Source organism: Coptis chinensis, chromosome 6 (genome assembly GCF_015680905.1).
Source record: "Coptis chinensis isolate HL-2020 chromosome 6, ASM1568090v1, whole genome shotgun sequence".
Lineage (NCBI taxonomy): Eukaryota > Viridiplantae > Streptophyta > Magnoliopsida > Ranunculales > Ranunculaceae > Coptis > Coptis chinensis.
The window spans coordinates 76,631,813-76,648,675 of record NC_141461.1 but is presented as its reverse complement, the minus strand read 5'-3'; the positions used below and the strand labels follow the sequence as shown (position 1 = coordinate 76,648,675).

At 36.2% G+C, this 16,863-nt stretch overlaps 1 protein-coding gene across 1 annotated transcript; it reads right to left on the bottom strand.

Moving 5' to 3' along the window:
• Positions 1 to 863: 863 nt before the first annotated feature.
• Positions 864 to 13,690, bottom strand: TCP-1 (T-complex protein 1 alpha subunit). Its single transcript, XM_086568992.1, has 17 exons — positions 13,531 to 13,690; positions 13,391 to 13,455; positions 12,859 to 12,948; positions 12,676 to 12,762; positions 12,503 to 12,562; positions 12,035 to 12,085; positions 10,040 to 10,135; positions 9,015 to 9,080; positions 7,896 to 8,113; positions 7,287 to 7,383; positions 6,466 to 6,552; positions 3,500 to 3,634; positions 2,821 to 2,925; positions 2,312 to 2,440; positions 2,113 to 2,216; positions 1,406 to 1,496; positions 864 to 1,314 (listed from the first exon to the last, which is right to left on the bottom strand). Exons 1-17 carry the CDS (start codon positions 13,586 to 13,588, stop codon positions 1,234 to 1,236), a joined length of 1,620 nt encoding a protein of 539 aa, XP_086425118.1. The 5' UTR covers positions 13,589 to 13,690; the 3' UTR covers positions 864 to 1,233.
• Positions 13,691 to 16,863: the final 3,173 nt, after the last annotated feature.

Sequence of the window (16,863 nt, the reverse complement as noted above, 5' to 3'; positions counted from 1 at the left end):
TGCTAAATTGACTTCCTTGAAAAATCTCAACCCTAGCCCTCCTTCTTCTTTCCTTTGACAAATCTTATCCCATTTACAAGTGTGAATGACCTTGGAGTTTAGGGATCCCTTCCACCAGAAATCTCTACAAATCTTATCTAATATCTCAGAAACTGTAATGGAAATAACAAAGGTGGACATGGTATAAATGGGAATAGCTTGGGCAACAGATTTGATCAAGGTTGTTCTGCCAGTTTGGGAAAGAAGGCTAGCTTGCCAACCATCTATAGTTTTAGAAACTTTGTTTGCTAGGAAAGATAAATCTTGAACTTTGGATTTTGAGAAAGATAATGGAGAACCCAAATATAAATCCTTCAAACCAGCAGAGTTAATACAGAGAATGGATTTAATGATTTTTTGTTGGTGAACATGAGTATTTGGGCTAAAAAAAACACTTAGACTTGTCATAATTCTCTAGTTGCCCAAATGCTTCACAATACTCATCTATAAAAGTTTTAACAAAAATTCCAATACCAAAATGAACAGGTAGGGTAATAGGGGATCTTCTTGTCTGATGCCACAAGAGGAAAAATGGTCTTTAAAGGAATCCCATTAACAATAATGTTATATTACAGTGGAGGCAAAAGTTAATGAATTTAATCCATTTGGTAGAAAAACCTAGGCTGTGAAAGATTTGGGCAATAAAAATCCACTCAACCCTGCCATAGGCCTTGGCCATATCCAGTTTGATGGCACACCAGCCTTTTTTTTGTTTTCTCATAGTCAATCATCCATATTGAACTTAACCTGACCAAAGATCTTTGCATATGTTACAAGTCTAACAAGTAATAAAGGAGAGGATATTACACGAAAAAAAACATGTAGACAGGAACTGAAGCTAAAGATATTAATCAGTACTTTACGGATTCGGTATTTCAGTAGAATCACAAAGCTATTCAAACCTACAGTGCCAATCAAAATTTCAAAACCAATATTGTCTTCCTCAAAAAGCGCATGTTAATAAAAGTCAAACAAACAGAGAGTAACAAACATAGCAGTAACATTTGCTGCCCAAAACCAAATACTTGTAGCATTTCACAGTAAAGATGGCAAAACTTCATTTAACAGCAAGGACGGCAAAACTTCACAGACCACCCCTGAGTCCCTGCAACAGGTGCCTCTTTGATGGACTCCAGTACCCAGTACACGAAGAAGGAAATGTTAACTAAAGATTTGGATTCATCTGATTTTGGGCTACTCTTCACCTTGTTCATCCTTAACAAGCTTAATCATGTCATCAATTCGAAGAATGGTAATTGCAGCTTCTGTTGCAAACTAGTAAAGAGGAAAATAAAAGGAAATTACTGAGACAGTTACCGAAAAAACAAAAAATCATTTCAGTCTAAAGCTAAAATTATCTCATTACCTGTATTATCTTCACTTTGCTCATAGCAGGTTCAATAACACCAGCCTCCAAATTGTTGCGAATGGTTCCATTTGAAAGGTCCAAACCCATACTGTAATGCCAAAAAGACGTTAAAATTAAAAAATAAGTACAAAATGAAGGATACTTTTGATTGGTATGAACAAAAGAAAATCTTTTGAAATCTGTCTTCTAAATTGGACTTGTATTACTGAATAGTACTAGTAAATGCTTCAAGGTACAGCTTGCTTCTTTAGAGGGAACATGAATAGAAACACTAACAGATGGGTTTAGCTAATGATTCTAAGTGACATGATCCCCTTGTGAATCAAAAAGCAGATTGATCAGGGGGAAAATATGCTTCTGGGCGAGTTCAATCTGAGGGTAAGACTTTGGAGAGAGTAAGAGTTGGTAATAAGGGAGGCAGTGGTGAAATGTATTATTGGGCTGGCGACCACGTTTGTTAGCTGATGATTTTGTACAAAAAATGTCCCAACCTTTGAATACAATAGCTGATGATTTTGTTTCTTTTACCAAATAAAAAAGGCTTGTTTAATAAAACACCTCTTTTGGGAACTATACTACTATCTACAAGTCTTCAATCATACTGTGCTTCACTGGGAAAAAAGCATTTTGCAATACACATATAGCTAGTTAATGTAACAACTAACAATGTAAATTAACTGACAGATAAAAAAGGTAAAACTTACCTTGAGAGATGACGCTTGTCAGCTGAGTCTTGTGCTGTATGATGGTAAGCACGAAGTTTGGAAACCAACTCAGTTGCATCTTTTGCAGCATTGACAGCAAGAATCTGTAGCCAGTTATATGCGTAAATAAGTTCTATTGCCTTTTCTGAGATAAAAAAAAAAAGAGCCATCTCTAAACCAAGTCCCCATATACATATACCTTGGGAATTACTAGAAGTGATTCAGCAAACTCCCCAACTGCCAACTGCTCTCTTGATCCAAAACTTAATGCGAGTCTCTCCAAATATACACACAAAGCAGACTCCACAGCACCCCCGCCAGCAACCACCTGCATTCAACAACTTGCATCGTTGAGAATTCACACTTCCAATTAATATGAACACCATAAAAATCAATATACAAGAATATTCATTTCAACCTTTCTGCAAAGAAAATGTTTTTAATTGCTGACCATAATAAGTTCAAGCCAAATATGGATTCCAACATGAATACCAACATGGAGAATATGTTCAATCTTATGAGGGAAATGTTTAAGAACTTTTGCAGCTCAAATTGCAATAACACATCAAAATTCAAAAGCCAGTAAAATATTTTAAAAATAAAATAAAAAATGAAGTAACACTCAAATTGAGAAACAGGAGGGTAGGGGAGAATATTTGGAAACAATAAAAAGGAACTATAGATAAGGAGTCAAGGGTTAACGTTTACCTTATTGGACTCCAAGGTCCTCTTGACAATGCATAAAGCATCATGCAATGATCTTTCCATCTCATCCAGCATATAGTCGTTTGCACCTCTAAGGATTAGTGAAACCTGAAAGGCACAACCAACAAAAATAGACCACATAAAAGAATTTCCTAAATGACTAAAATATTGCAATAAATAATCATTAAGGAGCTCGCACTAATTTCTGAACGTTAACACTTTCTTGCCCTTTAAATGGATGCTAGTACTCAATATACCTCTTATTCTGTTGAGCATCCACTTCAAAACCAATTGGCAATGAGTGGAGCTTCCCCAAGAACACAACTGACTGTTTAATTCTTTTTTCTGGTCCATGCAGGTAATTCAAAGTCCTAAAAAATACCACTTAGTTTCCTATTCTGAATTGTAATTAAAATCTTTTAATTTCAAAAAACCACTGACATTGTTCTAAAGCTGTTTAGTGTTTACCTTCTATGTACAGTAGACTATATATTCAGGACCATACAGCTGTCACCATGATTGATTGAGGCAACTAAAGCAGAGGGTCCAAGACTTTTAGAAAGAACATAAAAACTAGAAATCACTTACTTAACTATGATTGACATGAGCACCTCAAGGTGATTAGATAGATACAGCACTCGTGGAGACAACAAAATAAACTAAACCAAATGAATTCACGCACCGCACTTGAATTTTTGGTCCCCTTAATCATAATCACGTCGTCATCAGCAATTCGCTCCTCTACGACCTCATCAGCATTCCCGAGAAAGGATGAATCAAATGTTTCATCACCTTCCATGTCAGCAAAAGTTGAAACCTGTGGAGGATAAACAAATGCATATATGCTACAGGTCAATAGACATATTTTGATTGCAAATAACAACCCAACTTAGGGAAAAGTTACTATAAACAATGACACCAATAATTGCAAATACAGCACGAGTAAGTTGATGCCAACCAATAATAAATAGCATACAAAATTTTCTGCTATTAAAACATGACACCCAAGGCGGAAACATGGATAGTATTGTCCTATAATAGAAGAATTGTCCTACAATAGAAGAAGTAGCACACACTTAAGTGTATCAAAAGTGAGCAAGAAAACAAAACAATTGCATAGCACGAGAATGGCAAGGTACATATAACATATCAAACCAAAAGCGCCAGTTACGCCAAACTTTTACCGAGTCAAAGGCATAGCGCGGCGCCAGTTGGGAACGCCTCACTTACCCCTAACAACATAGCATATATCTAGATCGTTAATCCTTAGAGGTGCAAACGACAATAAGGTAGTCAAGCAGACCATTGCTTTTGCTATGGACCTACATGAATCTTTGAACAAGATAATAGCATAGGTATACCAAGAAACTGATAAGTTGGTTTTGGATTCATGTTAAGTGAGGCACTAGGAAACTTTATCAAGAAAACAGATTAAAATACAAAGGTAGCAAGAACAGACTACCTTGGAAGAATTTAAACCTAGGAAACCTACCTCCCCCCCTCTCAGGGTCCTAGGAATTATACCTGCCTTTAAATGTGTAAATCAATATGGCACTGTTTGGTTCAAAGAATTTTGATTCTCAAAGAAAGTGAAAATCCAAAAATTAATCTGCCAGAATCCAATTATGAAGAATGTGTTTTCTAGATGTTTGGGTCACAATTCAAAAAACTGGTCCACTGGATCAAACGCCACCTAAAACTTTTAACTCCAAACACGAGTGACTTCTCGAAGGTTATTTTGAGCGACAACGACAGAACTGCGGCCGAAAGAGAAAAGGAAAGCAACTTCTTTCTGTTTAAAAATGATGTTGTTTTCCTCAAAATTGATGCTAAATGGAAAAGGTTCTCTGTTAATCACTTTCCATGGTCAACCAAACACCCAAGAGAATTTAGAATCCAGGAAAATACTTTCTTCTCTCCCATTTTCCGTGAACCAAACATTGCCTATGAGTATATCTTATTTAGCAACATAACTTACTAATGAACAGATCCCAGTTCCAGTCTGAGAGACCACCTTCACCCTGATTTAGTAATATTTAATGTTTTTCGCTTTGTAAAAGGTAAGCATAGCTATAGAATAATTTCATAAAGAGCTTCAACATTAATCCCGATAGCAGAAACTAGAATTTCAGTTTCCCCCAAATGTCTCAATTTTACACACATCAATCCTTTAAATGAGCAAAAAGATATCATACTAAACAGCATAATCCACAAATGAACAGGTCACGGTTCCAGTCTGAGACCCCCAAACTCCCTTATTTTACTGGAACTTTGTAACAGGTCAGCAAAGCTATGGAATATGCTGATAAAATAGCTTCCAGAGTAATCAAAAAGGTAGAAACTAGTATCTTAACTTCCTCCAAATTTCTCTTTATTTAGGTGTTGACCACCATATATGTGCAAATCATCTCTACAACCTCACAGTCAGTAGAAAAACTAATCTGTTACACAGAGTACTGCCGCAACAAAATGTTCATCCTAATACATGTGCAACCATTTCCAAAGAGGTACACTATTCATCAGTCATCACCATTTATCTTGTCATCTGAGTAAGACCATTATATGCAGACCGTCATCACTCTATAGCTTATGATTAATAATGAGAATGGTAAAGAGAACCACTTTCTGAACCATAGTTTCACAATTTCAGTGTTTGAACAACCAATATTTTACCTCAATAACCTCTACATTCTTTATCCTGTTTCTAGTATACTCAAACTTGGGTTTTCGCGCCTTAAATTTTCAATTTAAAAAAAAAAAAAAAAAAACTGGTATGTTCATTTATCGAGTGAGCAGAGCGAACGGCATTTTTGGGCCGGGGGTGTCAATTGGTTGGTGCTCGCCCACATCACTTTTCTCCTTCGCCCAAACTCTTTTTCCTTCTCCTCAATAACCAATAACTCTTCTCTCTCACTCTCACTCCCCACTGCATTGTAGTATACTAGTCTACATTAAGGATAGCTGAATTTCTACTGAAGACTATATGTTAAATAGAGAAGAATGACATTAAGGAACAACATATAGCTTCCTTAAAAATGATGGGGTATCCATTTGAGCCATTTATGTGATATGTTATTACAACTGCTCCAGGATAAGGAAGGATCTTTCCACTAATTGAGCAAATCGCCCCTGGATAAGAAGTAAGATAATATAAAAATTAAATAACCTTACATGCATTTATCCTATCACACTAGAGCATCTCTTAACCAATACATTCAATATATGCATGACTACCTACCTAATTCAGAGGTCATATTGGGTCTGCACTCTGTATAGAGGATGACCAAGCTGATTGACAATATAAGTAACAATAAAAAGCAGTACAAAAGTATAAGGATTCATCAAGAGTTTAGGTTGGCGACCGACTCCTAGATCTTATGAAGTTTATGAGTTGCAAAAGGCATTAGCTCTCCTAAGATTAACTTGTTAAGATTTAAAAAAATTAAAATGGAGATTTGTCGAAAAGTTGCAAACAAGATGACAGGGTATTCACAGCTGAATTATCCTCTGATATTAGATACAAGTTTGATTCGAAAAGGTTTACATAGCATTTTAGCTAACCTACAAAGAAATAGTTTTGCATGTGACAAAATGAGACTGGCTGTGATACTTAAAATACGGACTCATTTAAGAAGTCAGGAGACAAACCGCAGTAGCACCAGTAGCTTTGGCAACATGACGCAAATCCTCTTTACGTACGCGTCTTACAGCAATTGCTCCAGCCTCAACAAAGTACTGAAATAAGATTCAGGAAAGTATTATTTGTCAATACAAAAGTATAGAAATATATAGAATATTTGCATACTGCATAGAGATGGCATAGTTTAGATGAGATGTTAAAAACAGTAGGAATCTATCACTACTGTATGACATGTCTGAGCATTTTAGACTAACAGTTACAAAACTTACAATTTCAGGGGAAATGCTCAAGTCCCACGAAATCTTCAACAGGGGGAAAATGTTCTCACCTCTACTTCCATCAAATTTCTTTATGCAATTTCAGAGGATAATTCATTTACCCAGAGAAAAAGTGCAAGGCAAACAACATATGCATGATTAAACTGTGCAAGTACATCAGGAAACAGTAGTAATAAGACAAACTTCAGTTGTCCAACCCATGGTATAAGACAAAAATGTGCTGAGGCTCGCCTTGAACCTTTTAAAATAACAGCATATTGAGGGATAAGCCTCAATTGCAGAGTAATTCCAAATCCTAAAAACTTCGTTTTTGTACAATTTATTTACAATTCTCCACACAGCCCTCAATCTTTGTTCGAAGTACAAAGAACCTTACTTAAATGAAAAATATGAAAAATTGGTCAATTTCAAAAAACAAAACGAAAAAAGATGCTTAAGCCTCACAAAGACAGCGCCTTGAGGCTATAATGCATTTTTTACTTTTTTTCTAAACCTCGAGTATAGTAGTTCACAAAGAATTGCAAGTTGAAAAATAAATCTGCAACACATGCCTTAAGTGCCATGTCATCTATTCCTTTTGTTGTCAAAACAACATTGGCTCCAGCTTTCAAGAGCTTTTCAATGCGCTCCTTCGTCATATCAGCTTCTCTGCAAAGACAGAAACTTATTTAGTCCTGCACAATACAGAATCTACCAACAGAATAGCAAGAAACACATGACAGATTGTGACAAAAATCACAGAGGAGACCTTTGTTGTTTGATAATAAGATTTTTAATCTATTATACTGATAATTTGGGGTTATACCACAGTGCAGAAAATTTGACAGTTCTAGATTTATAAAATCGTAAACAATACAGATAATTTGATAAGCAAGGAAAAGCACGTAGGATATAGCATCAATTGTGATCAACTGTATCAAGAGCAAACACGGATACTGTAACAAATATGCCTGAAAGGAACTAAACAGAGTATATGATATCCGAAATATGGGAGGAAGGAAAGGAATATTTCTGTAATATATCTTAGGGAATATACGATATCTGAAAAACAATGTTTTACATTACACACAGAGTAATAAAACTATGGGCTTACAAATATCACATGAGATGACTTATGAAATGCTACGTCAATAGCCATGAGCACTAAAGATAGAAATCACCTTTGACGAATTTTCTCAAGTTCCCTGGGATCAGAAACTAGTACTTGGACACCCATCTGCATTTTTGTCTTCTGAAGATTAAAATCAAGGCAAGCAATCCTTGCAGGGCTTACTCGAAGAGGCATCCCTTGGGCAGCTCGGCCAGTATTTAGTGCATACCCATTCAGCAAGTAACTATCTTTTGCACTCTTTCCATGAGCTTTTAAAATGTTTATCCCCTAAATCACAAGTGACATATTATAAATAATGGAAAAAGTAACTTTCTGCACGCAAGAACACAACTAAAGGAGAGAAACATGTAATAATATATATAGCTGAGAACAAGAATGGTTATAGGATCTAAATCTACCAGGACTCATGAGACTTTAACTTTCCAATCTGCACAAGTATTCACTAAATTGCATTAAAAAATAAGATGTAACAGAGTGAAGTTTAAAAGATAGGTCATTTAATCAATTTTAAATATAATGTAAAGATGAAATATACTTAGGGCTGGTCATCAGACTCAGTGCTCGTGAGCAACTCCGTGTTCAGCTCGTTTTGGGCTTGCCTAGAGCTCACTCCTTTAATAATTAGAGAAAGGGTTTGAGCACAATTTAAAGTTCGAACTGAGTAAAGTAACATGTGAGCTACTCAAAACTACTAAATTTTTTCATGATTACGTTAAAACTTAGGATATTTGTTATAAAAGTGCGTTTGATTGTAATTGCTTATCACATATTGATTGTATAGCTTGTTCACCTTATAATACTTGTTAAATAGTTGTTCATTTCGGTTTTAGAGAGATGCAATTACAGTTTTGTAGTTCGTGAGATTGTCTTTGCATTTTATTTTGGTCTTTAGTAAGAATTCTATATCTATCTTATGCTGAATTATCTCTCAATTGTGTTTAAATTCAAAATAACAAACAAAAACAAGTCGAATCAAGCTTGGAAACCTGTGATTAAGTTTGAACATATAGCTCTTAACAATCTGGATCCAAGCTCCATGAGCCTGATTTGAGAGCTTGAATAGAGAGATTTTGAGCTCGACTCGAAAGACACGAGCTTGACTCGACTCGCTCAACGACCAGCCCTAAATATACGCAATTGAAAAAGACATGGAATTTACAGAACTAACCTTGATTGGATATTTTATTTCGCCTCGCGCATTGGTTGTCTTGACTGCCTGAACTGCATCTACAACCTGAAAGGTCAAACTGAATGATTAATTTTTCTATAAACAAAAGAAATTAGCAAACATCTAAATCAAGAGAGGCATAATTAGCACCACAGAAAACAAAATTATTAACTGATAAACTTGTGTAAAAGAGAAGACGTGATATTATAAGTAGGTTTTCCAACACTTAACCTGCAGAACAACATAGGGAACTGTTTGACAACATAAATAGAAAATTATTTTCTTGAACATGAAACATAATATTGTCACTGAAAATGCAGACAACAACGTGGATGCGACTATTTTTGGTAATAGAAAAGACATTATGTTATGAGTAGGTTTTCTAAAGCTTCAACTGTACAAGAAAATAAAAAAGTGTTTGACAATACAAATAGGAAATCCCTTTCTTGAGTATAAACATACTGTTTCGGGTCAAAATGTCAAGGATAATGTGGTTATGTGGATGTGATTCTTTTCTGGATTAAGATGAGTGTCGCTACATAATAATGAGTTAAGACCTCAGTATAGATGGTGGGAATGTAGAATGATGAACCAAAATTTTCCTTTAATCCAAATTAGCATATTCAATAGCTCACTAATTGCAGTGGTGAACTGAAGATCGAATCAAGCATACCTAAATAAATCAGTAGCACAGGTCTTAGGAATATACCGAAATACACATAATTATCTTGATTGTTTGAATTCCCAAGTAACATAATAACAGCCAGAGAAAACGGAGCCATTTGCAGATACTTTTTACTCGTTATAAGGATAAACTGATGAAGAAACAAGCATAGTACATACAATCTAATTGATGAAAAAAAAAAACTCGCCAGAACAAATGGAAATAACGGAATGTGCCAAAAACGTTTCTCATAAACACTTGTCTCATCAACTCAGCTTCAAAACGGCATGAGGTCTCATCCGGAAATCAAAAGTAAATAGGCAGGAAAAATTCCAAACAATTTGATTACTTGTTAGCTTACCAGATTTGCAAAAAAATTACTGTCATCCGCAATCAGCTTTGATGACATGCTTGTCTTGGCACAGTTGACAAGGGAATCCTTTCCAAGTTTCTCAACCTGGACATGCACATATACATCTCTTTAGCCAGAGAGCAAGACAAATAATTCAACTGGTCTAATTTTGAGCCACACCATTCCGAATGCAAAGATATACTTAAAAAACACAGAGACACAAAGACATTGCAGATTATCTGTTAATTGGCATCAAATTGCGGATACATAGGCTGTGCTTGGTTCAAAGATTCCTCTTTCAACAGGAAAATGCATTCCTGGATTTTACTTGCCCTGAATATGTTTTTGATGAAATTTGTTTGGTTAGGGAAGGAAAACACTTTCTTCTTTTCTGTTTCGTTAAACTCTTGTGCAGAGCTCCGGTTTGTAACTCGTGTGACCCTGTATCAAATCCCCAAACCCAATTTTTCCTTATAAACCTCACCCACAAAGCATTGGATCAAGCCTTGCATGCCAGTATATCAAAACCCACAAAACCCTCTTCTTTTCTCTTCTCTTTTAACTTGTTAACAACATTAGCACCGGGTGATAGATCGGGAGGTAAAGAAGGAAAGAAAACAACATCCTTTTTATTTTAGAGGAAGTTGCTTTCTCCACTTTCATATTACTTATGGGAATCTGCTTTCCACCATTTCTCTTTTACTTGTTCAACTAGACACTTCAACGATTTCAAATTCAAGGAAACCTCTTAATTTTCCTTGAACGAAACACACCCAGTAGTTAATCAAGAAAACCTTCTATTAAATACTATCTGCAGAATTATTTGTAACCTTAGTGGGAATATCTGAAGCTTGAGACCACAGAAGTGTCTGTGTAGTTCTTTGGCTTGCATTTAGAATGACAAATAACGTGTAAAGTGAAAATCTACAGTTACATACGTCGTCACCAGTTGCATTAGGTACTAGAAATGAGGAAGACAAATTCTCAAACTAAAATGCTCATTGATTGCAACTCTTAACAGGGAGAACTTAGGATCGTAAAGACTCCTTCAAGGGACTTGAACCAGAGTTGATTTACTATAAGGGAAGGGTGGTTAAAAGACTTTGGGGACATAGCCTTAAGGTTAGAAATACAAATAGTAGGCGTTTCGAGGATCAATCCATTAAGTACAGAGGGTCAGAGAATAAGAGCAAGTGATGCTTCTCTAGAATCCTTAACTTGAACAAATTATCTTATCAGTGGCATGCAAATGGGGAAATTATATTTCTCAAGTTGGAAGCTGATTGCAGAGCAGCTCATTCCTTGGTTTAACAACTGATGATGCTCCTGGACGTTAAACCTTTTGATTTTTCTTGATAAAAAAATATTTACTTTAGCCACAAGGAGACAACATCCAGATATTCACAAGATGGTAAAGAAAGGATTGGTCGTATAACTCAGAATATGGAAATGACTTAATTGCCGGGAGATAAACTACAGCTGAACTAATCCTTCATCTAAGTTGGTAATTTCCCAATTTATCTTTGCCGTAAGTTAGTCTAAGACTCTAAGGGTACATCTTCATCTAGCAATTAATATTGGAACTCGCTTTTTCTGCGTTCTAATTTGACCAGGATATTATTGGAATATTTCTTCTAGCAGACCAATCCTATTGAACCATATCAAGTGTGGACTGGGCACTGGGCATATCATGTGTATTTTTTTTCTAAATGCACATCACATGTGTACATCAGAGTCCTTGACCTAGTTTTTAAAATGGTGTACAAACACCAATTGCAGATTACACTCTAGTGTAAATTACTAAAACAATTGAAGATGCACATAAGGACATAACTTCCACAGAATGTTTCTGGTAACACACTCATGTGTCCAGTGAATCTATGGCAGTGCCAGGGTTTAAGCCTCAAGGTCGTAGATTCAATTCTACTCACTTTAGGGTGCTTTGAGTGGGTGGGATATTAGGGATTTACATAAAAAAGATAGATTATTTCAGAGAATGGATACCTTGACTGCCAAATTATCATCAACATATTTGCATGCTTCCCTCATAGCGAGCTGTCAAAAAAGAATATGAATGTTATTTTCCTAGATAATTATTAGTGACAGAGCACAAAGAACATGGATTTATAATTGGAGACTTTTTTAGAAAAGTAACATATGTGAAAGAGAGAGAATCAGTTTGCACTGACCCCAAAAGAAAATAATCTCCTTGTTTTAAATAAACAATATCAAGAGGTAAACATCTGTCTCCTTGGCCATGTCCATAACGAATATAGTGAGCACTTTGTGTGTAGATGGGAAGATATTTTGATTTGAGAACGGTGTTTTCTGTTTTTTGTGTACATTTGATGTTGTTCTTTCTTTTAGTTGGTTTTCAATGTAAGGATACCTCATCCTACTATTTCTATGTTTTTATATTTTTATATCAATGAAATATCTATTTACCGATCAAAAAAAAAAAAAAAATCTTACCCTGTATCCACTGATTATAGATGTTGGGTGAATCTTATTCCGCACAAGATCATTGGCTCTCTGAAGAAAACAATGGGCGTATAAAAAATTAGCACTCCTATGAAACACAACCACAGTAGCAAAATTCCATTACAAGCTATAAAATAGCATTTTCAGGTTATGCAGCATCATACCTTCAGCAGCTCTGCAGCAACAATTACCACAGAAGTTGTCCCATCTCCAACTTCTCGATCTTGTAGCTCAGCCAACTCCACAAGTACCTATCGTTTCTCAGATAGAGGACAATAAGTTTAAAAGAATGGGAGAATGGGGCAATGAAGATGAAAAGGAAGTGAAAACAGACAGAATATGTTTACCTTGGCAGCTGGATGCTCCACTTCCAACATCTTAAGTATTGTGGCTCCATCGTTGGTTATTGTTACATCACCAATATCATCAACCAGCATCTGAAGTGGGTCAAAATAATACATCAGCATACATAGAAAGGCATTGCATGCATTACAAAGAACTCTCCGAAGTTACAAGGGTCAAGTCGATTTCCAGAAAAGGGGTATGAAAAAGACCTAACAAAAATGATGTGAGATCTTTACTTCCATGTTAGATCTGTAAAATCATTATACCCATGTTTGCATACATCTGGGAGGGATATCCCCGTGCTTATGAAGTATAAACCTCCCATGATGTCTGAAATTCGTCAAAATACTTTAATTGAAGCCTAAAAGTTCACACCACAGAAATGGTACGATAAAAAATGGGACCAAAAACACTCTCAAGTCTCATCCTGAAAACCAATTACCTAAACCCATTTCTTATCAAATTCCAACTTATTCCCAAAATATAAAGATTTGATTTTTTTTCTTAACTGCATTAGTGAGAGAGATTGAATACCTTGTCGAGACCAACAGGACCAAGTGATGATTTCACAATATTCGAGATAGCAGTACAAGCAACAACTGCACATTCAACAAAAACAAATTAATAAATAAATAAATAACATATTTTTAAATTTAATGAACAAACGAACCAACCATTTTGAGTACGAACATCTTGACCGGATTGACGGTCACCTAAAATGTCAATTGCCATTTTTTTTTTAGTTTTTTAACTTTTATGGAAACCCTAGATCGGTGTACTTATATGAGAAGCGAAGTGAAAGAATGAGAGGGAAGAAATGATTCAGTGTGTTGTGTTTTAGGTTAGTTATTAGTGGGCTTTTTTTAAGTAAGCCCAAAAGGCCCATAATGAATTTATAATAATAATAATCCACGTCATTTTGATCTGAGAGACTACACGTGTTACCACCACAGATGGGCATGATCTTGGTAGTAACAATCAACAAAATACATCAAATTTTGACATTGGTTGTGCTTGGTATATCTCCCTGCAAACTTCCAACAAAATTTCAGTTAAAGTCTGAATCTGTAGAGAAAAAAGATTTTTTTTTTCTCTGTCGTTTTTCATAGTTAGCCAATTTTTTGGGTCAAAGAAAAGCAACAGGTTGTCAGGCGCGCACGCGCGAGCTTCGAAGTATGCCTGGCCTAAGGCGCGCCCGCGTTATACCGTATTTCAGCAGAAATTTGATCGTTTCGGAAACAGTACAAAACAAAAAAAAATTCTAAAGAAAAACTTAACCTAACCAAAACCAAAAAAGAAAGAGATTGTAAGAGATAAATTCTTAGTGAGTTGAGTGTTCATTCTTTGTGAGTGAATTGAGAGCTCTTGTAATCTGTTACTCTAGACATCTAGTAAAAGTTGGAATTCGCCAGTGGACGTAGGCACATTGCCGAACCACGTTATATCCGTGTCTTGTAGTTGGTTCTCTTTTGCATTATTATATTTATTCTATATGCTTGTTAATTGTTAATGAGAAGCGTTGGGATAGTACTTTGAGGGTGTTGAAGAATTGTCTAGAGAGAATGATCAATCCTTGTGTAGGGTTGATCTATTTGGAGTGTATAACGTTGTTTTCGCAGTTGATTTTATCCACATTAATTGGTATCAGAGCCAGGTTTACGACTTAGGATTTTAAGTTTTGGTGAAGAATCATAGTGCTCGGAATTTGCGTAGACAAGGTGTTCGATAAAATTCCTGAGTGAGATATTTTTTGGGTTATTGTGTATGACTTGAAAAATGGCTCCTAAAATGTCAAATGTTAGATTTGAAGTAGAGAAATTTAATGGGAATAATAACTTTGGGATTTGGCAAGTCCAAGTAAAGGACATCATCATCCAACAAGGTTTGCACAAGGCTTTAAAGGGGATTAAATCAAAGGCAATGAGTATGAGTGATGATGATTGGGAAGAGTTTGATCTACAAGTTTGTTCATTAATCCGGTTGTGTCTTGCTAATGAGGTCATGTATAATGTGATAGGAGAAAATACCGTTGCCGGTATTTGGCTCAAGCTAAAATCTATGTATATGACCAAGGGTATGACGAACAAGATGTACCTTAAGAAGTGTATTTATCGGTACATGATGGTGGATGGTTTAATTATGCAAGAGCACATTAGTGAGTTCCGTCGACGCCTAGCGGATTATTTGAATGTTAGTATGAAGATGGATGATGAGGATCAAGCAGCATTTTAATATTCTCTTTGCCTGAAAACTATGAGTATCTAATGACTACATTTATGAACAGAGAAGATGTTGATCTTGACGAAGTTCAAAGTGTACTTTTTTTTTATGAGTTGATGAAGAAGACACGAGTTGAGAATATCATTGATGCAGGACAAGGACTAGTGGCAAGAAGAAGGTTATATGAAAAGACTTCTACAAGCAATGAGAAGTCTAGGTCCAAGTCAAAGAAACCTTTGACGACACATGTGAAGTGCTACAATTGCGATGAAAAGGGACATAACGCAAGTAATTGTCCTCACCTGAAGAAAGATAATAAGAACAATGGTAAGAAAAAAGGTAAGGCTAAAGTTGAGGCAAGTTTTGCTTCCAGCTTTGAAGGGGACGATATGAGTCTTTGTGTGTCCACACAAGACTATATGGCCGAAAGGTGGATTCTTGATTCGGGATGTTCCTACCATATGTGCCTGAATAGAAAGTGGTTTACTTACTATGAGAGCATTGATGGTGGTTCTGTTTTGATGGATAATGACATTGCCTGTAAGACGGTAGGAATTAGAACTATACGGGTCAAGATGCATGATGGTGTAGTGAGGACTTTAACCGATGTGAGGCATGTTCCTGAGCTAAAGAAAAACCTTATTTCTCTTGGTACCTTGGATTTCAAAGGCCACAAGTTTGTGGGGGAAGGTGGAGTCCTAAAGATTGTTAATTACTCTTTAATTAGTTATTATGAAGGGTCAAAGACATGGAACCTTGTATACTTTGATGGGTAGTATTGTGATAGGCGATGTAGCAGTGGGTGCATATAGTGATTATTTTGAGTGCACTAAGATATGGCATATGCGTCTAAGGCATATGAGTGAAAAGGGTTTGTCTGAGTTGTGCAAGCGAGGGTTCTTGAACGACTTGAAGAAGCCAAATATGGGGTTCTGTGAGCATTGTGTCTATAGGAAGCAGTGCAGAGTCAAGTTCAGTTCAAGCAAGCACACGACAATAGGCATCCTTGATTATGTGCATACGGATGTTTGGGGACCCTCCAGAATGGCTTCAAAATGAGGTAACCGCTATTATGTCTCATTCGTTGATGACCATACTCGCTATGTGTGGATGTATATGATGAAAACGAAAGATGAAATGTTTGAGATATTTAAGAAGTGGAAGGCAAGGGTTGAGAATTGCACAGATAAGAAGGTAAAGACACTAAGGTCTGACAATGGTACTGAGTATATCTATGGGCCTTTCCAAAAATTTTGTCTTGTAATGGAGGAATTGCCCATTAACCGGATCACGGGGGCATGCCGTGAGAATGGAATGGCAGAGATGATGAATAGAACCTTGCTTGAAAGGGCGAGATGTTTGTTGTCTAATGCCAGTCTAGGCAAAGAGTATTGGGCAGATGCAGTGTCCATAGCGTGTTACATATACAATAGGTCACCAGTTCTAGCTATAGATTGCAAGATGTCTTATGAAGTGTGGTTAGGTAAGGGTCTTCAGAAAGAAATAGGTCCTTCCTAAGTCTGACAATATTGGGTACAAGGCAAGAGTGGTAGCAAAGGGTTTCTCACAGAAAGAAAGAGTCGACTACAATGAGTTATTTTCCCCGGTGGTCAAACATACTTCCATTCGTGTGTTATTGAGTTTAGTTGCTCACTTCGACTTGGAGTTAGAGCAACTTGATGTGAAAACTGCTTTCTTGCATGGAGACTTGGAGGAAGAGATCTATATGAGACAACCTGAAGGTTTTGTTGTTGCTAAGAAAGAAAATCATGTGTGCAAGTTGAATC

Bases quoted from the DNA above. Each gene is read 5' to 3' on its own strand.
- TCP-1 (XM_086568992.1), bottom strand. From the start codon at position 13,588: ATGGCAATTGACATTTTAGGTGACCGTCAATCCGGTCAAGATGTTCGT. The intron at 3,635-6,465 runs GTTTGTCTCCTG...TATCCTCCACAG, and splicing joins AAGCTACTGGTGCTACTGCG to GTTTCAACTTTTGCTGACAT. The intron at 1,497-2,112 runs GTAAGTTTTACC...TTGGCATTACAG, and splicing joins GACAAGCGTCATCTCTCAAG to TATGGGTTTGGACCTTTCAA.